Source organism: Salvelinus namaycush, chromosome 17 (assembly GCF_016432855.1).
Source record: "Salvelinus namaycush isolate Seneca chromosome 17, SaNama_1.0, whole genome shotgun sequence".
Taxonomy (NCBI): Eukaryota; Metazoa; Chordata; class Actinopteri; order Salmoniformes; family Salmonidae; genus Salvelinus; species Salvelinus namaycush.
Genome location: NC_052323.1, coordinates 16,361,063 through 16,384,763, shown reverse-complemented (window position 1 = coordinate 16,384,763; position 23,701 = coordinate 16,361,063). Strand labels below are relative to the sequence as shown.

Sequence of the window (23,701 nt, the reverse complement as noted above, 5' to 3'; positions counted from 1 at the left end):
TCATCTCTCGGCATGTCCAGCCCACTCATTATCTCAGCCAATCATGGCTAGCGGGAAGGTTGCTGACTTTTTCTGTGGCTAAACCAACTAGGCTCGTAATTTAACAATTGTATTTGTATTCACAAATCTCATTCAAGTTTGTTACCCGTGACAAACGCCTTCCTGAAACAGGTCACATATTTTATCATTTCATTTAGGATACCATCAACCCCACAGGCCTTTTTGGGTTGGAGGGTTTGTATTTTGTCCTGTAGTTCATTCAATGTAATTGGAGAATCCAGTGGGTTTGTATTTGATCATGTATATTTTTTTGCTGTTTGTTTTTTGCTATAGAGCCAAAAAGATTGGATAAGTGGTTTATCCATACATCTCCATTTGGATAGATAACTCTTCATGCTGTTGTTTGTTTAGAGTTTTCCAATTTTCCCAGAAGTGGTTAAATTCTATGAATTCTTCAATTACATTGAGCTGATTTCTGACGTGCTGATCCTTCTTTTTCCATAGTGCATTTCTGTATTGTTTTAACGATTCACCATAGTGAAGGCGTAGGCTCAGGTTTTCTGGGTCTCTATGTTTTTGGTTGGATAGGTTTCTCAATTTCTTTCTTAGGTTTTTGCATTCTTCATCAAACCATTTGTCATTGTTGTTAATTTTCTTAGGTTGTCTCCTTGACATTTTTTAGATTTGATTGGGAAGCTGAGACGTCAAATATACTGTTTAAGGTTTTCTACTGCCAAGTTTACACCTTCACTATTACAGTGAAACATGTTGTCCAGGAAATTGTCTAGAAGTGATTTAATTTGTTATGTCCTAATTGTTTTTTGGTAGATTTCCACACTACTTTCCTTCCATCTTTAGCATTTCTTAATATTATTCAGTTCCTTTAGCTTTGATGCCTCATGATTGAGCAAAGCTCTGTTCAAGTATTAATTTTTTTAATTTTTTTATTTCACCTTTATTTAACCAGGGAGGCTAGTTGAGAACAAGCACATCCTCAGAAAGCATGAGCTCCTGAGTTGGGAAAATCTTGTGCAATACACCGATGCATGTCTTGTATTCAAGATCCTAAATGGCTTGGCTCCCCCTCCACTCAGTATTTTTGTTAAACAGAAAACCCAAACATATGGCAGCAGATCCACAAGGTCTGCCATGAGAGGTGACTGTGTAGTTCCCCTAAGGAAAAGCACCTTTAGTAAATCCGCTTTTTCTGTGAGAGCTTCCCATGTCTGGAATACACTGCCATCAGACACACATAACTGCACCACATATCACACTTTCACAAAATGCTTGAAGACATGGCTAAAGGTCAATCAGATTTGTGAACATGGTCCCTAGCTGTGTGTTGCCGCTTTCCATGTCTGTTGTCTGTAACTTGTGAGGTGTGGAAACACTTTGTTGCTTTTATGAATTTTGTCTTGCTGCTTTTTGTTCTATGTTGCTCTGTCTGTATGCTACGTCTGGCTTGTCCTATGTTGCTATGTCTGTATGCTATGTCTTGTTCTATGTTGCTATTGTCTATATTGTAATTGTTTTTAATAACCTGCCCAGGGACTGCGGTTGAAAATTAGCCGGCTGGCTAAAACCGGCACTTTTACTGAAACGTTGATTAATGTGCACTGTCCCTGTAAAAATAAACTCAAACTCAAACTCAACTCAAGTTCTCATTTACAACTGCGACCTGGTCAAGATAAAGCAAAGCAGTGTGACACAGACAACAACACAGTGTTACACATGGAATAAACAATAAACAAGCCAATAACACAATAAATAAGTCAATGACACAGTACAAAAAAAAGAAAGTCTATATACAGTGTGTGCAAAAGGCATGAGGAGGTAGGCAATAAATAGGCCATAGTAGCGAATAATTACAATTTAGCAGATTAACACTGGAGTGATAAATGAGCAGATGATGATGTGCTAGTAGAGATACTGGTGTACAAAAGAGAAGAAAAGTAAATAAAAACAGTATGGGGATGAGGTAGGTAGATTGGGTGGGCTATTTACAGATGGACTATGTACAGCTGCAGCGATCGGTTAGCTGCTCAGATAGCTGATGTTTAAAGTTGGTGAGGGAAATAAAATTCTCCAGCTTCAGCGATTTTTGCAATTAGTTCCAGTCACTGGAAGCAGAGAACTGTAAGGAAAGGCGGCCAAATGAGGTGTTGGCTTTGGGGATGATCAGTGAGATATACCTGCTGGAACATGTGCTACGGGTGGGTGTTGTTATCGTGACCAGTGAACTGAGATAAGGCGGAGCTTTACCTAGCATAGACTTATAGATGATCTGGAGCCAGTGGGTCTGGCGACGAATATGTAGCGAGGGCCAGCCGACTAGAGCATACAGGTTGCAGTGGTGGGTGGTATAAGGTGATTTAGTAACAAAACGGATGGCACTGTGGTAGACTGCATCCAGTTTGCTGAGTAGAGTATTGGAAGCTATTTTGTAGATGACATCGCCGAAGTCAAGGATCGGTAGGATAGTCAGTTTTACTAGGGTAAGTTTGGCGGCGTGAGTGAAGGAGGCTTTGTTGCGAAATAGAAAGCCGATTCTAGATTTGATTTTGGATTGGAGATGTTTAATGAGTCTGGAAGGAGAGTTTACAGTCTAGCCAGACACCTAGGTATTTATAGTTGTCCACATATTCTAGGTCAGAACCGTCCAGGGTGGTGATGCTATTCGGGCGGGCGGGTGCAGGCAGCAAACGGTTGAAAAGCATGCATTTGGTTTTACTAGCGTTTAAGAGCAGCTGGAGGGCACGGAAGGAGTGTTGTATGGCATTGAAGCTCGTTTGGAGGTTAGTTAGCACAGTGTCCAAGGAAGGGCCAGAAGTATACAGAATGGTGTCGTCTGCGTAGAGGTGTATCAGGGAATCGCCTGCAGCAAGAGCGACATCATTGATATATACAGAGAAAAGTCGGCCTGAGAATTGAACCCTGTGGCACCCCCATAGAGACTGCCAGAGGTCCGGACAACATGCCCTCCGATTTGACACACTGAACTCTGTCTGCAAAGTAGTTGGTGAACCAGGCGGGGCAGTCATTAGAGAAACCAAGGCTATTGAGTCTGCCGATAAAAATGTGGTGATTGACAGAGTTGAAAGCCTTGGCCAGGTCGATGAAGACGGCTGCACAGTAGAGTGTTATTTTGGTGTGATCTGATAGGGATGTCAGTGGACTGACTGTGAACGCTCTTAGAGACTCTGGGTTGAGGTCAGTGATAAAGTAGTCTACAATACTACTGCCAAGAGATGAGCTATAGATGTGCCTACCATAGGAGTCCCCTCAAAGCCTGCCATTGACTGTATACATACACAGAGTTCGACAGAGCTTCAGGAGTTGTGACCCGTTTTTGTTGGTTATGTTGTCGTAGTTGTGTCTAGGGGGGCATATGGAGGAGGGAATGCTGTCACCTCCATGTAGGTGTTTATACCCCTGTGTGCTGAGGGTGTCATGTTCTTGTCCAGTTCTAGCATTTAGGTCGCCACAGACTAGTACATGTCCCTGGGCCTGGAAATTGTTGACCTCCCTCTCTAGGATGGAGAAGCTGTCATCGTTAAAGTATGGGGATTCTACTGGGGGGATATAGGTAGCACACATGAGGACATTTTTCTCTGTTGAGATCATTTCCTTTATTAGTTTCTAGCCAGATGTATAATGTTCCTGTTTTGACTAATTTATTAGAGTGAGTTAGGTCTGCTCTATACCAAATTAGCATACCCCCTGAGTCTCTTCCCTGTTTCACTCCTGGTAGTTTGGTGGATGGGACTACCAGCTCTCTGTAACCTAGAGGGCAACCAGTGGGTCTGTTTCCTTTATACCTTGTTTCTTGTAGGATGACCATGTCTGTATTTACAATTTCTTTGGTGAGGTCTGGGTTCCTGCTCTTTAGGCCAAAGGCAGATGACCTCAGACCTTGTATATTCCAGGATGAGATAGTAAAAGCTTTGTGTTCCATAGTGTCTACTGTTATTTCTGTGTGGTTTAGGCCTGGACCATCACAGTAGATGTGAGCAAAGCATGTTGAGCATCTGATACATACCTCTTAGGTCACAGGACGGGGCTTGGGCAGGTGTAATAGTGGGGGTTGGGCCTGTAGCTCTGCTCACTGCCTGGGCATATGTTCTGCTGTCATGTTGAGGACCTTGCCGTAGGGGCGGGGGCATGCAGTGGGCAGAAGGGGCATAGGTCTGATATGGGGGGGCCTATATAGGGTGTGGCCAGGGTTTGCTTGGGGTGGTCTTAGCTGGTTGGGGTGTGGCCGGTAATGCTGTGGTCTGGGTGTAGGTCTTCTTGGCGTGGGTTCTCTTGGTGCAGGTAATTCAGGAGGGTGTCTTGCAGGTCTGGGAGGGTGTCTCGCTGGTCTGGGCTGGGGGTCTGTTGCTCTGTTGCTCTTGTGTGAGGTGCTGGGGCTACGGTTGAGGGTGATGTCCTTCACGGTCCTGGCAAAAGTTAGGATTGCTGCCTGTAGATGTGGACCTGGTCGTAAAGGCCAGGGTGGAGTGGTGGGCCAGGTAGACATTAGGTTTTGAGGAACAGTCTCACAAAATGCTTGCATTCACTCGCTGCATGGGGGTCACCCGCTGTATGGTGGTCACCCGCTGCATGGGGGTCACCCGCTGTATGGTGGTCACCCGCTGTATGGTGGTCACCCGCTGTATGGTGGTCACCCACTGTATTGTGGCAGGGTGAAAGTATTTTTGTGGTAGCAGGGTGGAGATAACCACTTGTGCGTTGGGGAAAGTGGAAGAAGCTTTTTCAATCACTACATTGAGTGCTGTTGCCACCCTTTCCTGCTGGGCCCTCAGGTCATTTGTGCCTGTGTGAATTATGATGTGGATAGGGGATCCTGTGTTGTCTGTCCTATTGTGGTGTTGTGGTCCGGGTCTGAGGTGGGCTGTTCTGCTGGCTTGTCTGGGGGATTGTCCTGCTCTCTGTCACACCTCAGCTTTCTCACCTCTTCATTCAGTGCCATGTGTGCCTCTAAGTTCTCTCACCTCAGCCCGTAGAGCAGACAGCTCTCTCAGACAGCCGTCAATCTCCATCTTCCGCCCTCCGGATCTTGTTGATGGGGGGGGGGGGGGGGGGGGGGGGGGGGTGTTGTTGTGCTGGTCTGTGAAACTCTCTTGCCATTGTTAGGCCCAAGAGTTTTCACACCTCTCACTTCAAACTTCAGTGCTGATTGAAGTTGCAGCCAGGTCAGTTTCTTTCATAGCAGCTTGGTAGTTTAGGAGCCTTATTTATTAAGCTTTAAGTAACACAATTACCTAGAGATTATTGTCTTTTACTTTTTGGCTGAACATTACTTACCCAGTGTTGTGTTGGGTGGTATTTCCAGGTTCCGCTATGTATCTTCTGCAGGTTTTGGTTTGTTCAAAGTTTATTTTTTTGATAGTCCTTGCTAGTGATAGTCCATTCAGGTAATTTTGTCCAAAATCTCACCCTCCTCACTTCCCTCCATAGGTCCCCCCTCTGAGGAGAGAAGGAGAGCACCATTGGACACCAGCGACTGGTCCACCTCTGGGAAGAGACGTGTTGACCCAATTCCACAGAGACGCTGAATCTGCAGCCACGTCAATCACGTCTTCACCACTGGGTAATTTATCACTAGTGACCGATTGAATTTCTTTGGTTGTGGAGAGATTGTAGATCTAGCTTCAAAGATGAGATCGCTGTTCTGTGTTGTTTTCCCTCCATAGTTCTAAGTCCTATCCTTTCATGATGTTTAGAGAGAGACAGAGACATAATACAGAGCCATAATATGAATTTTGAAATGTCTCTATTCCTTTGAAACTTTTGTAAGTGTAATGTTTACTGTAATGTTTTGTTGTTGTTTATTTTACTTTTGTTTATTATCTTTTTCACTTGCTTAGGCAATGTGAACATATGTTTCATATGCCAATAAAGCCCACTGAATTGGGGAGAGAGAAAGAGCGAGAGAGAGGGAGATAGATACAGAGGGAGAGGGAGATACTGTAGATACAGAAAGAGGGAGATAGATACAGAGAGATACAGAGAGACGGAGATAAATACAGAGAGAAGGCGATAGATACAGAGAGATGGAGATAAATACAGAGAGAGGGAAATACAGTTGAAGTTGGAAGTTTACGTACACTTAGGTTGGAGTATTTAAAACTTGTTTTTCAACCACTCCACACATTTCTTGTTAACAAACTATAGTTTTGGCAAGTCGGTTAGGACATCTACATTGTGTATGACACAAGTCATTTTCCAACAATTGTTTACAGACAGATGATTTCACTTATAATTCACTATATCACAATTCCAGTGGGTCAGAAGTTTACATACACTAAGTTGACTGTGCCTTTAAACAGCTTGATGATGTCCTGAAAATGATGTCATGGCTTTAGAAGCTTCTGATAGGCTAACTGACATCATTTGAGTCAATTGGAGGTGTACCTGTGGATGTATTTCAAGGCCTACCTTCAAACTCAGTGCCTCTTTGCTTGACATCATGGGAAAATCTAAAGAAATCAGCCAAGAACTCATTGTAGACCTCAACAAGTCTGGTTCATCCTTGAGAGGAATTTCCAAATGCTTGAAGGTACCACGTTCATCTGTACAAACACTAATTCCCCATTCTAAACACCAATGGGACCACGCAGCCGTCATACCGCTCAGGAAGGAGACACGTTCTGTCTCCTAGAGATGAACGTAATTTGGTGCGAAAAGTGCAAATCAATCTCAGAACAAAAGCAAAGGACCTTGTGAAGATGCTGGAGGAAACAGGTACGAAAGTATCTATATCCACAGTAGAACGAGTCCTATATCGACATAACCTGAAAGGTCACTTTTTGGAGAAATGTCCTCTGGTCTGATGAAACAAAAATAGAAGTGTTTGGCCATAATGACCATCGTTATGTTTGGAGGAAAAAGGGGGAGGCTTGCAAGCCAAAGAACACCATCCCAACCGTGAAGCACGGGGGTGGCAGCATCATGTTGTGGGGGTGCTTTGCTGCAGGAGGGACTGGTGCACTTTACAAAATAGATGGCATCCTTAGGGAGGAAAATTATGTGGATATATTGAAGCAACATCTCAAGACATCAGTCAGGAAGTTGAAGCTTGGTCGCAAATGGGTCTTCCAAATGGACAATGACCCCAAGCATACTTCCAAAGTTGTGGCAAAATGGCTTAAGGACAACAAAGTCAAGGTATTGGAGTGGCCATCACAAAGCCCTGACCTCAATCCTATAGAAGATTTGAGGGCAGAACTGAAAAGGCATGTGCGAGCAAGATAGCCTACAACCCTGACTCAGTTACACCAGCTCTGTCAGGAGGAATTGGCCAAAATTCACCCAGCTTATTGTGGGAAGCTTGTGGAAGGCTACCCGAAACGTTTGACCCAAGTTAAACAATTTAAAAGCAATGCTACCAAATACTAATTGAGTGTATGTAAACTGCTGACCCACTGGGAATGTGATGAAAGAAATAAAAGCTGAACTAAATAATTCTCTGCTATTATTCTGACATTTCACATTCTTAAAATAAAGTGGTGATTCTAACTGACTTAAGACAGGGAATTTTTACTAGGATTAAATGTCAGGAATAGTGAACAACTGAGTTTAAATGTATTTGGCTAAGGTGTTTGTAAACTTCCAACTTCAACTGTAGATACAGAGAGAGGGAAATAGATGCAGAGAGAGAGAGTGGGAGGGAGGAATGAAGGGAGGGAGGGAGGGAGAGAGAGGGAAAGAGTCAGATACAGTGACAGAGTGATACAGAGAGAGCGAGAGAAACAGATAGAGAGAGCTACAAAGAGAGATAGATACAGAGAGAGAGAGAGAGAGAGCTAGAGGGAGAGAGATAGAGATACAGAGAGATAGAGATACAAAGAGAGAGAGAGATACAGAGAGAGAGTGGGAGGGAGGAAGGAAGGGAAGGAGGGAGAGGGAAAGAGTCAGATACAGTGACAGAGTGATACAGAGAGAGAGAGAGAAACAGATAGACAGAGCTACAAAGAGAGATAGATACAGAGAGAGAGAGAGAGCTAGAGGGAGAGAGATACAGAGAGATAGAGATACAAAGAGAGAGAGATATAGAGAGAGATGGAGAGATCCAGAGTGAGAGGAAGAGAAGGAGATAGATACAGAGAGAGTAGGAAAGAGTGAGTGAGCGAGACAGACAGACAGAGAGGTGATTTCTCAAGCCAAGCATGTGACACAGGACCTGGGTTACTGGGCTCCCCGGAGGCCTGATCAAAGCGGTGATGTTGTCTTGTTCAAAGTCAACCGAACAGAAAGACATTTCATTCAGTCTCCAGGTGTCACCTGAGAAACTCAACAATGTCACACTCACCAATAACATTTCAAAGACTGGCCCCTTTGAGATGGGAAGAAAAACATGATGCTAAACCAATTTTCCATATGAAATGTTGGCCTCGACTGTGAAGCGTAGCAACGACTATAACACACAAGTGCCAGTCAAAGTAAGGGGTGAGCGCAGGGCTCATGACAGCCATTCCTAGGTCTTATTGTCAGGTCTGCAGTGTGTTAACTGTTTGCTTACAGCTATTAACCAGACAGTAGCACTGTTGACCCTATGTTGTTTCTCCAGAACTGAGACTGAAATGGAAAAAGTTCCAAAATGTTTGATAGAAAATATGTTATAAGAAGACCTCTCTGTGTATCTGTCTGTCTGTCTGTCTGTCTGTCTGTCTGTCTGTCTGTCTGTCTGTCTGTCTGTCTGTCTGTCTGTCTGTCTGTCTGTCTGTCTGTCTGTCTGTCTGTCTGTCTGTCTGTCTGTCTGTCTGTCTCTCTGTCTGTCTCTCTCAGCCTCCTCCCTCCTTCCATCGCAGGCCCTCTAAATGCCCCAGCTGAGGATCATATCCGTGTGGATTTGTTTACTCTCCTTCCCACACACTGTACGGGCTCACATGATCATGACCTTGTCTCCCTCCCCACTCTCCTCCCTCCCGCCCCTAGACCTGCAACACACAATGCATTTAATCATTTTCATCCACCCCCACACACACCCAGCCAGCAGTCAGTCAGTCTGACTTCCCTTCATGTTCCCGGCCCTATCAGACAAGCCATGGCTTCTCCTCTGAGGTAGATAACTACGTCTGCTCAGCTCCGGGTGTGCTGTCATTTAGGTATGTTTGACCTGCTGGAGCCAATTCAATCAGTTTCTACCCACAAGTAATATCCTCCCACCTGCCCTTATCTCTGTCTGTAAATTAGAGAGCACCATCTTGTAGAGCCCAGAAGCAGAGCAGCACAACTATTCTCAGTGTTAGGGAGAATGGTAAATACACGGTGTTAGCTAGGTTGTGGGGTATTGTGTAAAAGACTATGAGGCGGTGGGGACTTTGCCTTGGCGACGCAGCTGGGGTAGCAGCCCATGCCCCTTTATACCCAGGGCTGGCAGGCTGGCAGCACATCACAGTCTTAGCTTCACAGACTGTGGTTCTGGCACGCTCAGTCGGAATGGCCGGGCGGGGGGATGCTGCCTCGATGCTCCAGAACCACCTCTGGAGTCGCAGCCTTTTAGAATCTTATCTTGCTCTGAGACATTTGAGGAGAGCTTGCTGTACTTTGCCAAGAAGTACACAGCAGTGAGATTGCTTTAGAACTCGGGACGGGAGATTGACAAAGGCCTGTTTAGGTTGGAAGTTTAGTTCCCTGCGCTTCCATGTTGTTGATACAAATGGGCATGAAACACTACTTCTCCTCAGCTGTGTGCCATAAGGCAATGCCTTAAATAGTTTGTGTGCAGGACAGATGAAATTACTCTCTCTTAAAGTAACTGTCCGTTGTTTCCAGATTTCTATGAAATATGACCTATAATTAATCATTAATCATAAAAATCATATAATTAATCATTAATCATAAATAAAGGTGAAATAAATAAATAAAATAAAATCATAAAATGAGTGAAATACGTTTCCTTCCAAAAAATTGTAATTAAAAACAGTACCAGTCAAAAGTTTGGACACTCATTCAAGGGCTTTTCTTTATTTTGACTATTTATTTTCTACATTGTAGAATAATAGTGAAGACATCAAAACTATGAAATAACACATATGGAATCATGTAGTAACCAAAAAAGTGTTCAAGAAATCAAAATATATTTTATATTTGAGATTCTTCAAAGTAGCAACCCTTTGCCTTGATGACAGCTTTGTACACTCTTGGCATTCTCTCAACCAGCTTCATGAGGTAGTCACCTGGAATGCATTTCAATTAACAGGTGTGCGTTTGAGCCAATCAGTTGTGTTGTGACAAGGTAGGGGTGGTATACAGAAGATAGCCCTATTTGGTAAAAGACCAAGTCCATATTATGGCAAGAACAGCTCAAACAAGCAAAGAGAAATGACAGTCCATCATTACTTTAAGACATGAAGGTCAGTCAACATGGAACATTTCAAGAACTTTGAAGTTTATTCAAGTGCAGTCGCAAAAACCATCAGGCGCTATGATGAAACTGGCTCTCATGAGGACCGTCACAGGAAAGGAAGACCCAGAGTTACAACACATCTCCAGGCTGTGTAAGGGCTATTTGACCAAGAAGGAGAGTGATGGAGTGCTGCATCAGATGACCTGGCCTCCACAATCACCCAACCTCAACCAAATTGAGATGGTTTGGGATGAGTTTCACCGCAGAGTGAAGGGAAAGCAGCCAACAAGTCCTCAGCATATGTTGGAACTCCTTCAAGACTGTTTGAAAAGCATTCCAGGGGATGCTGGTTGAGAGAATGCCAAGAGTGTGCAAAGCTGTCATCAAGGCAAAGGGTGGCTACTTTGAAAAATCTCAAATATAAAATATTTTTTGATTTGTTGAACACTTTTTTGGTTACTACATGATTCCATATGTGTTATTTCATAGTTTTGATGTCTTCACTATTATTCTACAATTTCGAAAATAGTAAAAATAAAGAAAAACCCTTGAATGAGTAGGTGTGTCCAAACTTTTGACTTGTACTGTATGTTAAAAAGCAGCTTGTTGGAAGGGTGTGGGCGTTCCCCAACAACAGAATGGTGTGGGCGTCTACCGGTCATAAAAAATATTAATGCGAGTCGATTATTGATTGTCCAGCTTCGCCAATGAGGCAGGATGAAATCATTCTCTATGAGGAAGTAGCAAGCATTTTTAAATAGTCTGTTTGAGATCTATGTTTAAAATAGTTTTTTTATACTGTTTTTTTCTCCAATTTAAAATTTGGCAATAAAGACGAGTCAACAACATTATTTGGGTATGAGTTAACAGAATATTAACTTTTAAAAGTCAGACTTTCACTGAACAATTACTTTAATGCCAAATAAAATAAAATGGTATTTGTCACATCCGCCAAATAGGGCGGGTGTAGACTTTACCGTGAAATGCTTGCTAATGAGCCCTGCTTATGAGCCCTTCCCAACGATGCAGAGCAAAAAATATATATTATAAAACGAAAATAGTAACACAAGAGGAATAAATTACATAAGAATGGAGCTATATACCGAAAGTACCAGTACCAGATTAATGTGCAGGGGAATGAAGTATTTGAGGTAGATACTGTATGTACATGAAGGCAGGGCAAAGTGACTAGGCATCAGGATAGATGATAAAAAGAGTAAAATATTGAACAGATTAGCAGCAGCATATGATGAGTGTTAAAGTGTGTGTTATGTGTGTGCGTTTGTGTTCTGTCGGTATGTGTGTGTATGTGTTATGTGTGTGCGCGCATATGTCCCTATGCTCCTGTGTCACAGAATGTTCAGAGCCAACTGTTTACTTTAGAGGAAGCTAATACAGTATGGCAGTCCTTCTGCCGGTATTCTCATGCTAATGCTAACCTCTCATGCTAATGCTAACCTCTCATGCTAATGCTAACCTCCCATGCTAATGCTAACCATGCTAATGCTAACAATCATAAACTAATCTCTAAAGATATACATATACTGTACATAATGCTTCTTATAAAGCCTTTCCTGTCGCCTCCAAGCTTCCTTTTCACTAGTCTTGGCTTCAACCGAGACCTTTTAATCACAGTTTTTTCTATAATTACCATATCATAATCCATGTCTTACGGTGGAATTAAAGAAATGTGTATTTTTTTGTGACATTCAGAGTATTCTAGACATACTGATTTGACATGATATTCTCTTTTATTTAGCCATATATTTAAACCAGTTAGTCCATTTACATTGATGCACAATTCTCTTTTCTGAGGGAGACATGGCTACGAGTGCAGATACATAGGACAATCAAATGAGATGATACGAATCACTTTGTAGAGTACCTAGAAAACTGCAGACCACAGAATCTCTGATTGTCCATTTATAGACCGTGACACTCTCACCACCACTATCATCGTCCTCCACTGACCCGTAACTCACACCCACCATCTGAAAACACCCAGTCACCCACTCTCTATGTCCCCAAAGTCACTCACTACAACCCTACACCAGAATGTCTCAGAGGAGTTTTCTGCTTTACACGCCTCTTCCCTCTGCTCCTCCTCCCACCTCCTCTCCCCTCTCTCACTCCATTATAGGAGCCAGCGGCCCCAGTGCATGTGCACTCTTCTGGACGCCTAGTGGAGCGCAGCGGGCCTGAAGATGAGCTAATGTGGCGTTGTCTCCCCGCCAGTGCTCTCCCCGGTTCCTACTGGCCCTCCCATCCTTCCTCTCTGTGCTTCTTCCTTCAGTTAGCATCCAGGCTTATCTCTATTGTCTCCTCTGCTCTTGAGGCTGGCTTTTAATCCGGTGGGATGGGGATGGGGGTGGGCATGAGGGTGAGCATGGTGATGGCAGGGAACAGACTGTGAATGTTGAGCTCTCCATGGAACGCCTGCCATTTATTCACTCTCCCCCAGTGAACATTGTGTGTGTGTGTGTGTGTGTGTGTGTGTGTGTGTGTGTGTGTGTGTGTGCGTGTGCGTGTGCGTGTGTGTGTGTTCAGGGCCGTGCACAGACCTTTGGGGGGGGGGGGGGGGGGGGGGGGGCAGGTGATCAAAATAAACACTGGTTGAGCCCTATCTGTGCACGTGCCTGTGTGTGTATATGTGTGTGTGTGAGAGAGAAGGAGAGAAAGAAAGAGAGAGCGAGAGATAGTGTCAGTATGTATTTGTTATGGGGGTCAAATGTGATGCGTTTGTTGGTCTTTGTGTTTATGTGGGGGTGGAAGTGCGTGTGTGTGAGTATATGTGTTTGGGGGATGCTGATGGATGTGTGTCTGTTAAGTTAATAACAACCACACACCATTTGTCTGAGCTGAGAAATGTTTCCCGTGTGCGTATGGGCGCCCTCGTGTTCACTCACGCACGTCAGCCTGTGTACGCCTGTGTGAAATTAAATCCATGTCAGCAGGCAGGCGTTCAGATAAGATTAACAGGACTTGACATTTTCTAGTTTAGAGACAGATGCTTGCTCCAATTCCTCCTTCGGGAAACATCCCTCCTTTCTTCTGCCCTCCTGCAAATTAAATTCATTTCATATCTTTCTCACTTAGCCAATACAGTGATCAAAAGGATTTATTTTTCACCATTAAATAAAGTAAAAATATTTTCTGACACAGAGCCATGATTAGGAAGACCTGGGTAAGTTCAAGACAGTTGTTTTATCCAATCTGAAGTGTCCAAAATGGATGCCTTAGCCAGGATTCGCTGTATGGATTTACCTCAGGAAACAGACCATACCAGTGAATTTAGCCACACTGTGATTCTCTTTCTCTTCCCTCCTCTCCCCACTGCAACAACTTGTTCCACTGAAATCCCCGGGGAGTCACTAACTGAACCTGCGAATGATCGACATATGGGCAGTACCGAAAATGATCTACATGCGGGCAGTTCCAAAATAAGCTTCCTATGGGCAGTACCAAAAATAAACTACATATGGGCAGTACCAAAAATAAACTACATATGGGCAGTACCAAAAATAAGATACACATGGGCAGTACCAAAAAATTATCGACATATGGGCAGTACCAAAAATAAGCTACACATGGGCAGTACCAAAAATAAGCTACACATGGGCAGTACCAAAAATAAGCTACATATGGGCAGTACCAAAAATAAGCTTCATATGGGCAGTACCAAAAATAAGATACACATGGGCAGTACCAAAAATGAACTACATATGGGCAGTACCAAAAATAAACTACATATGGGCAGTACCAAAAATAAACTACATATGGGCAGTACCAAAAATAAGATACACATGGGCAGTACCAAAAAATTATCGACATATGGGCAGTACCAAAAATAAGCTACACATGGGCAGTACCAAAAATAAGCTACATATGGGCAGTACCAAAAATGATCGACATATGGGCAGTACCAAAAATAAGCTACACATGGGCAGTACCAAAAATAAGCTACATATGGGCAGTACCAAAAATAAGTGATCTAATGATTTTGTCTCTTCACACCAAAGTCTGCAGAGATGGGATGGTTGTATTCCCCTTATATATAACATTTTATTGGTTGCAAGAATTTTGTATAGTAATTCAAATAGAATAACTGTAAGTTTTGAATCTGGCGTTGTTTTGTGTATCAATTCATAAACCATGTGCCATGGACTTGGTACATTGAACATCTCCTCCCAACTTTTATGGCGCAGCTGTCAATTTTATGGTCCTTAAATTAAACTGGTATACTTTTTATTTATAACAATTTTATTTAACCAATTTTGGTCTTTAAGGCAGGGCCGACAGACAAGTTCCCTACCTTCTCCCCCTTCCACTTACTTCTTCCATTTTTGCGGTAATGCTGCAGTCAGTTGGATGTCATTTTGAGTAGAGCAGATCTCCATATACTTTTGTTAACTGCATTTGTGACATAACTAGGTAATTTACATATTACTGAGAATATGGATGTGTGACATAACTCGTCCAATAACTAGTTCATTTAATTCATTGGTGTTGGAGGGCCAGTAGGAGGCACTCTTTCCTCTGGTCTAAAAAAAATATTACAATGCCCTAGGGCACCTTACTGCCATGTGTAGGGTGCTGTCTTTTGGATGGGATGTTAAACGGGTGTCCTGACTCTCTGAGGTCATTAAAGATCCCATGGCACTTATTGTAAGAGTAGGGGTGTTAACCCAGGTGTCCTGGCTAAATTCCCAATCTGGCCCTCAAACCATCACGGTCACCTAATAATCCCCAGTTTACAGTTGGCTCATTCATCCCGTAACTATTCCCCAGGTCGTTGCTGTAAATTAGAAGTCAACTTATCTGGTAAAATAACGGATAAATAAAATTGTTTTTTTTAGTGTAGTGTGTCATCAATGAAAAGTAATATGTGTTTTTATTCTGCCTGCTGATGCGGATAGAGCTGTTTCAAACGTGAATCTGGCGGCGTTGGTTAATGTAAGTTGATGTGGCTGAAACACATTGGGGAGCCCATCATCATAAGGACTCGATGAGCCAGGGGGAATGATGCTTTCTCAGCACCTTCATTGTAGAACTGCTGTGGAGTATGTGTGTGATGGAGAGTAGGGGGAGTGTGAAGCTATTGATCTGTGTTGTGTTGTGTTGGAAATGTGATCGGTGTGTGTGTGTGTCTGTCAGTGTTGTGTGTATGTGGTAGGAGTGTTGCTGTATGTCACAGCCGAAGGCAGAGAGTTTATTCACTTTCTCCAGGTTTCCCAGCAGGTTTAGCACCTGATTCCTAATCCCAGGGAGCGCTGAGTAATTGTCAGGGAGGGATTGGAAACAAGGTCCACCCTCCGCTCTCTAAGAACACCACCAAATCGCCATTCATTAGCCAGGAACTAATCCCTTATGGTGCCAGACACTGCTCGGGAGAAGACTTCATTGCCGGAGGTGTCTTTGCGGTGAAGGACGTTGCTAGCAGTCAATGAGGATTTTTGCATGTGTTTTCTCTATGTGAGAAACTGAGGTTTTGTCAGTGTGTGTGTGTTTATGTGTTTATGTGTGTGGTTAGCTATGTGTTTGTGTGTGTCTGTGTGTTCCACAGCTTGTCATATTTATGCATCTCTTCATCGTCATTTTTGGATTTGATTTGTCAGGTGGTCAGACGTGTCTCAGCCCTCCGGGGTGGAACTAATGAATGAATGCAATTATCCGCTGGATTGAACCTGTTACTGTTTTGATACACACCGTCTGCGCCACGCTTGATTAGCCGAGGTACTTGACCATAAGCAACACTGTCTTTAGGGATGCTAAGAGTTGAGCAAGGGTCTCAAACACAAGTATGACTCAATATTATTCTATATTGGCTGGTAAAATTATAAATGATAAAGGAGCTTGAAGAAGTGCTCAACTGTTTTGGAAAGACTACGGATAGCATTCTGTTTTTTCGCTGAAGTCACAGAACCAAATCTTATTTACAGTGTATTCAGAAAGTATTCACAACCCTTGACTTTTTCCACATTTTGTTGTGTTACAGCCTGAATTTAAAATTTATTAAATTTAGGTTTGGCCTACACACAATATCCCATAATGTCAAAGTGGAGTTATGTTTTTAGAATCTTTTACAAATTAATAAAAACTGAAATGCTGAAATGTCTTGAGTCAATAAGTATTCAACCCCTTTGTTATAGCAAACCTAAATAAGTTCAGGAGTAAAAATGTGCTTAACAAGTCGCATAATAAGTTGCATGGACTCGCTCTGTGTGCAATAAAAGTGTTTAACAGGATTTTTGAATGACTACCTCATCTCTGTACCCCACAGATACAATTATCTGTAAGGTCCCTCATTTGAGCAGTGAATTTCAACAACATTGTAGTTACTCCACAGTACTAACCTAAATGACAGAGTGAAAAGAAGGAAGCCTCTACAGAATAACAATATATTTTTAAATGCTCTAAAGTAAATCTGCATAAAATGGGAGAAAGAAATGAGCTTTATGTTTTGAATACAAAGTGTTATATTTGAGGCAAATCCAACACATTTCTGAGTACCACTCTTCGCATTTTCAAGCATGGTGGTGGCTGCATCATGTTATGGGTATACTTGTCATCGGCAAGGACAAGGTTTTTTTTTAAATAAAAAAAATAACAAAATAGAGTTAAGCAGGGGCAAAATCCTAGAGGAATACCTGGTTCAGTCTGGGAGACAAATTCCCCTTTCAGCAGGACAATAACCTTAAACACAAGGCCAAATATACACTAAAGTTGCTTACCAAGACGACATTGAATATTCCTGAGTGGCCTAGTTACAGTTTTGACTTAAATCGGCTTGACTTGAAAATGGCTGTTTAGCAATGATCAACAACCAACTTGACAGAGCTTGAAGAATTTTTTAAAGAATAATGTGCAAATATTGTACAATCCAGGTGTGCAAAGCTCTTAGAGACTTACCCAGAAAGACTTACAGCTGTAATTGCTGCCAAAGGAGATTCTAACATTGACTCAGGGGTGTGAATACTTATTCAAATTAGATATTTCTGTATTTAATTTTAAATACATTTTCAAAGATAAAAAACAAACATGTTTTCACTTTGTCATTATGTGTTATCGTGTGTAGATCGGTGAGAATATATATATTTTTAATCCATTTTGAATTCAGGCTGAACACAACAAAATGTGGAATAAGTCAAGGGTTATGAATACTTTCTGAAGGCACAGAACCTTAAAGAACTTTGGATGTTCGTCGCCGTGGCTAAAAATAATTACAGGACTGCACAGCGGCTCGCTGTAGAATATTCTGTAAACAGCAATACATCCACACTACTTAGGGAGAGTTAATCATGTATTTGAGCGGAAGCCAAGTGTTGGAATATAGCTAATGTAATGCGACGGACCTTATTCACATAGTCAGGGGGAGGGAGTCGAAAATAACAGCCGGGCCAACATCTCACCTTGAGTCTCTCTAATGTCTGTGATTGAGCTGAGAAGCGGGGCGCGAGGACAGCCGTGATACGATCTATGTTAATGTATCAAATGCAGTAATATTAGGTAAATAGTCCCCCTGCGTATCCCTCCTCACTTTGTCAACAGAAAGATGAAGGCGGCAGGCGGTGAGATATTTACTGTCTGCCATGAAGGTTGGCGTGACACACCTGAATGGCTGTGTATAAATTAGGTTTCTGGGCCTACTTGGTGTAGTGTAGCGTATGCTAGGTAGGCATCACAGGGAGAAAGTAATGGTTTGGGGGGGAGAGCTCCTGATGGCGCTAGGAGTTATGTGGCTCTGTGAAATTGAACAAACAAGTTAATACAATCCCCTGGCAATCTTTCACCCGGGAGTATGCTGACGTGGACAGGCTAGGCATTGAAATGTGTGGCGCTGGCCGTTATTTGTGTGGCGGACAGATGCCAGGCGGGCTTTCATCAGAAACACATATATTCCAAATGAAGGTATTCACCGCAGTATTTATGTATGTAAGTAACTCACGGAGGGATGTCGATTCCCCTTCGAATGGGGATGGGAGGCAGAGAGGTCAGCTGGGATGTGGGTTGCCATCGTGGTGGTGTCGGTAGGATCGGGCTGGCGGGGAGCTGCTGGGGATTGTGGGTGATTGAGAGGGCTGTCACAGCACCTGCGGGCACAGCCCCTGACAAACTCTTCCAGGGCCATGAATAATGCCTGAGTGATGGCCGCTGTAATGGCGCCAGGCAGCAGGACGTGACAAGCACCTCAGATGGATGGGTGAATGGGAGTCTCAACCATGCGCATACCGGAGGATAGAGATGTAGCAAGCTACTCCAGTGGTCCCACCACTGCCGGACATAGCTCTGAGTATAGTTTGACTGATAGGGAAAGAACTGTACTAGGCTACATAGGAGCTGTGTACAGTAGTTGTTTTCATGGAAAGCTGAGGCTGGTTTGTTGGTAAATTCCTTTAGAGCTGACAGTTTGGATCAATTACATCTCCTTTGTAGCACAAAATGCACAATTAAAGCAATTAAAGCATCAAACTGAAAATTACCTGTTGGTTTCTTCACTTAAGTTTCTAGGTGCTTTGTTTATGAGAGCCATTAAGAAACGCAGATAAATGGATGTGTTGTGAAGGTAGGTTGTCATCACATAGCAACAGAGGACTCTGGCAATCAGGCTGTCTAATTGTGAAAGATTCATGGTGGATTCAGAAATAGCTCTCGCCTCTCTCTCTGTAAGCACTGAGGTCATGAGCATCACTCAGGCTCTCGTGCGTAGCCTTCAGTGTGTGCGTCTCTCTCTCTCTCTCACACTCTCTCTCAAACTCTCTCTTCCTACCTCTCACACTCACTCTGTCTCTCACACTCTCCCCCCCCCTCTCTCTCTCTGTCTGTCTCTCACACATACTCTCTCATCCTTCCTCTCAATTTCAATTTCAATTTAAAGGGTTTATTGGCATGGGAAACATATGTTTACTTTGCCAAAGCAAGTGAAATAGATAATAAACAAAAGTGGAAACATTACACTCAAAAAGGTTCCAAAAGAATAATGACAAATGTCATATTATGTTTATATACAGTGTTGTAATAACGTCCAAATAGTTAAAGTACAAAAGGGAAAAGAAATTAACATAAATATAGGTTTGGAAGTGCAGCTCAGTTTCCACCTCATTTTGTGGGCAGTGTGCACATTGCCTGTGTTCTCTTGAGAGCCAGGTCTGCATTCGGCAGTCTTTCTCAATAGCAAGGCTATGCTCACTGAGTCTGTACATAGTCAAGGATTTTCTCTCTCACACTCTCTCTCTCTCTCTCTCCCTTCCCCCCTCTCTCGCTCTCTCTCTCTTTCTCTCTCTCTCACACCTCTCTCTTCCTCCCTCTCTCTCTCTTCCTTCCTTTCTCTCTCTCTCGCAGTGCATGCTGGGAGTGTTTGGTAGTTGAGAGGCTGTGTGTAGTTGAGAGGCAGTTTTCTTGAATTTCTTCATGGTGTTTTCTTTCAATTTTTATTTTCTATGGTGGAGTTTTAAGTTAATTAACCTCTTGGAAATAGGGGGCGCCCTTTTCACTTTTGGATAAAATTGTGCCCAATTTAAACGGCCTCGTACTCTGTCCTAGATCATATGATATGCATATTATTATTACTATTGGATAGAAAACACTCTGAAGTTTCTAAAACTGTTTGAATTATATCTGTGAGTAAAACAGAACTCATTTGGCAGGCAAACTTCCAAACAGGAAGTGAAAATTCTGAAATGGGTCTCTGTGAAAGGCATCGCCTATTCAATTGCCTTGTATTTATGGATCTGTATGCACTTCATACGCCTTCCACTAGATGTCAACAGGCAGTAGAACGTGGAATGAAGTGTCTAGCCTTATGTGGGACTGGATGAGAGTCTTTGGAATGACAGGTCAGCCATATTGGCAGTATTTGGTTACGCACTTGGGTATGTCATATCTTTGTCTGCAATGCGTTAGGTAGACACGAAGAAATGCTCCGTCTGGGACGTTATTGGATATATATGAGAAAAACATCCTAAAGATGGATTCTCAACTGAGTTTGACCAGTTTATTCGACTTTTATTATCACTTTTTGAATTTTTCGTTCATTGCGTCAAATCTTCATGGACACGTGAGCTACACATGCTAGCCAAAGTTGCTAATTCAACAGAAGAAATGGACATTCTAAAACAAAACAACGATTTATTGTGGAACTAGGATTCCTGGCACTGCATTCTGATGAAAGTTCATCAAAGGTAAGGGAATATTTATGATGTTATTTCGTATTTTTGTTGACTCTGTTGACTCCAACATGGCGGAGAATGGCTGAGCGCTGTCTCAGATTATTGCATGCTGTGCTTTTTACTAAAGTTATTTTTTTAAAATCTAACACAGCGGTTGCATTAAGAACCAGTGTATCTTTAATTATATGTACAACATGTATTTTTCAGCAAAGTTTATGATGAGTTTTTCTGTTAGATTACGTGACTCTCTAAAATTTCTCCGGACATTTTGGAGCCATTTCTGACCATGTCGCCAATGTAAAACCACGATTTGTAGCTATAAATATGCACATTTTCGAACAAAACATAAATGTATTGTATAACATGATGTCATAAGACTGTCATCTGATGAAGTTGTTCAAAGGTTAGTGATTAATTTTATCTCTATTTGTGGGTTTTGTGAAAGCTATCTTTGCGGTGATAAAATGGCGTTGTGTGTTGGGCTATTGTGGTGAGCTAACATAAATATATGTTGTGTTTTCGCTGTAAAACATTTTAAAAATCGGACATGTTGGCTGGATTCACAAGATGTTTATCTTTAATTATGTGTACAACATGTATTTTTCATAAATGTTTTATGATGAGTATTTCTGTATTTCACGTTGCTCTCTGTAATTATTCTGGCTGTTTTGGAGCCATATCTGACCATGTCGCCAATGTAAAACCACGATTTGTAGCTATAAATATGCAAATTTTTGAACAAAACATAAATGTATTGTATAACATGATGTCATAAGACTGTCATCTGATGAAGTTGTTCAAAGGTTAGTGATTAATTTTATCTTTATTTGTGGGTTTTGTGAAAGCTATCTTTGCGGTGAAAAAATGGCATTGTGTGTTGGGCTATTGTGGTGAGCTAACATAAATTTATGTTGTGTTTTACGCTGTAAAACATTTGAAAAATCGGACATGTTGGCTGGATTCACAAGATGTTTATCTTTCATTTGCTGTATTGGACTTGTGATTTCATGAAGTTATATTATATTATATTCCCTGTGGCGCTAGGCTAGGCTATGCTAGTCAGCCTTTCTGATGAGAATGATCCCGGATCCGGGATGGGTGGTCTGTAGAAGTTTTAACACACTGTTAGTTTAGTGGTATCCACAGTTTTTTTCAAAGTTAGGGAGGAAAAGGAAAGATTTTTAGTTTCCTGGGGTTTGGTGCGCGCGATGGCTTCACAGCCTAGCGCGGAGGAGACTCTGTCGTTACGGCATGGATTCAGCTGTGTTCCTAAGATTGGAGTTAAGGTGGAGGAGGTTCTGCTCGCCCTAGGCGAACATTTTTTTATTTTTTTAACCCCTTCTTCTCCCAAATTTTGTGCTATCCAATCGTAGTTACAGTCTTGTCTCATCGCTGCAACTCCCGTACGGACTAGAGACAGGAGAAGGTCGAGAGCCGTGCTTCCTCCGAAACATAACCCTCCTCTAACCCGAACGACGCTGGGCCAATTGTGCGCCGCCCCAAGGGTCTCCCGGTCACGGCCGGCTACGACAGAGCCTAGACTCGAACCCAGAATCTCTAGTGGCACAGCTAACACTGAGATGCAGTGCCTTAGACACTGCGCCACTCGGGAGGCCCGGTAGGAGCTGAATTTATACATTTTGCATCTAGAATGAATGTGGTTGTGTTCATGAAAAGAGTGAATTTGGTGGGTAGGCTAATTGCTAGCCGGATATTTGTAAGGAATGTGTTGGTGCCGATTTCTCCCCTGTCGAGTCCTTCGACTAGAGTGGTAACAACTAATTTGCCTCCGTTTATTACAGATGATCAAATCCCGGAAAGAACTGAGTCGGGTTGGTAAGTTTTTTTGTGGTTTTCGTGTACTGTCGGCAGGTTTTCAGGCAGATGCCGTTAAGCATGTTGTTTCGTTCCGGAGGCAAGTGTTCATGTTTCTGAATAACAACGAGCAACAGTTAAATGTGCATTTTAAAGTGAGGCATGGGGAGGGGCTATACACAGGGTTTGCCAGTACAGATAGTGTTTTGAGTGTGGGGATTTGGGGCATAAGAGCTTTGCGTGCCCATATAAAGGCCGTAGACAAGGTGAGGGTACAAGAGCCAGTGGGGGAAATCGAGGTCAACGTGCAGGGGGCAATGATATGCAGGCAGCAGAGGCTGGAACTAGTCATGCCAGGGATGGTGGTGTAGATGAGGTTGGGACTAGTCATGTTATGGATGGTGGTGTAGATGAGGCTGGGTCTAGTCATGCTACAGATGGTGGTATAGATGAGGCTGGGTCTAGTCATGTTATGGATGGTGGTGTAGATGAGGCTGGGTCTAGTCATGCTACAGATGGTGGTATAGATGAGGCTGGGTCTAGTCATGTTATGGATGGTGGTATAGATGAGGCTGGGTCTAGTCATGTTATGGATGGTAGTGTAGATGATGCTGGGTCTAGTCATGTTATAGATGGTGGTTTAGATGAGGCTGGGACTAGTCATGGAACAGATGGTGGTGTAGATGAGGCTGGATCTAGTCATGTTATAGATGGTGGTATAGATGAGGCTGGGTCTAGTCATGTTATGGATGGTAGTGTAGATGATGCTGGGTCTAGTCATGTTATAGATGGTGGTGTACCTGAGGCTGGGTCTAGTCATGTTATGGATGGTGGTGTAGCTGAGGCTGGGTCTAGTCATGCTATAGATGGTGGTGTAGATGAGGCTGGGTCTAGTCATGTTATAGATGGTGGTGTAGCTGAGGCTGGGTCTAGTCATGTTATAGATGGTGGTGTAGCTGAGGCTGGGTCTAGTCATGTTATAGATGGTGGTGTAGATGAGGCTGGGTCTAGTCATGTTATAGATGGTGGTGTAGATGAGGATGGGTCTAGTCATGTTATAGATGGTGGTGTAGATGAGGCTGGATCTAGTCATGTTATGGATGGTAGTGTAGATGAGGCTGGGTCTAGTCATGTTATGGATGGTGGTGTAGATGAGGCTGGGTCTAGTCATGTTATGGATGGTAGTGTAGATGAGGCTGGATCTAGTCATGTTATGGATGGTGGTGTAGATGAGGCTGGGTCTAGTCATGATACAGATGGTGGTGTAGATGAGGCTGGGTCTAGTCATGTTATAGATGGTGGTGTAGATGAGGCTGGGTCTAGTCATGTTATAGATGGTGGTGTAGATGAGGCTGGGTCTAGTCAT

General features: G+C 42.8%; 1 protein-coding gene across 1 annotated transcript in view; it reads left to right on the top strand.

Moving 5' to 3' along the window:
* Nucleotides 1–4,566: 4,566 nt before the first annotated feature.
* LOC120061966 (dystrophin-related protein 2-like) overlaps nucleotides 4,567–23,701 on the top strand; it is a 161,459-nt gene continuing 142,324 nt past the window's right edge. Inside the window, exon 1 of the mRNA XM_039011751.1 lies at nucleotides 4,567–4,654. Within this exon, the coding sequence (XP_038867679.1) occupies nucleotides 4,567–4,654 (88 nt within the window). The remainder of the gene's footprint in view (nucleotides 4,655–23,701) is intronic.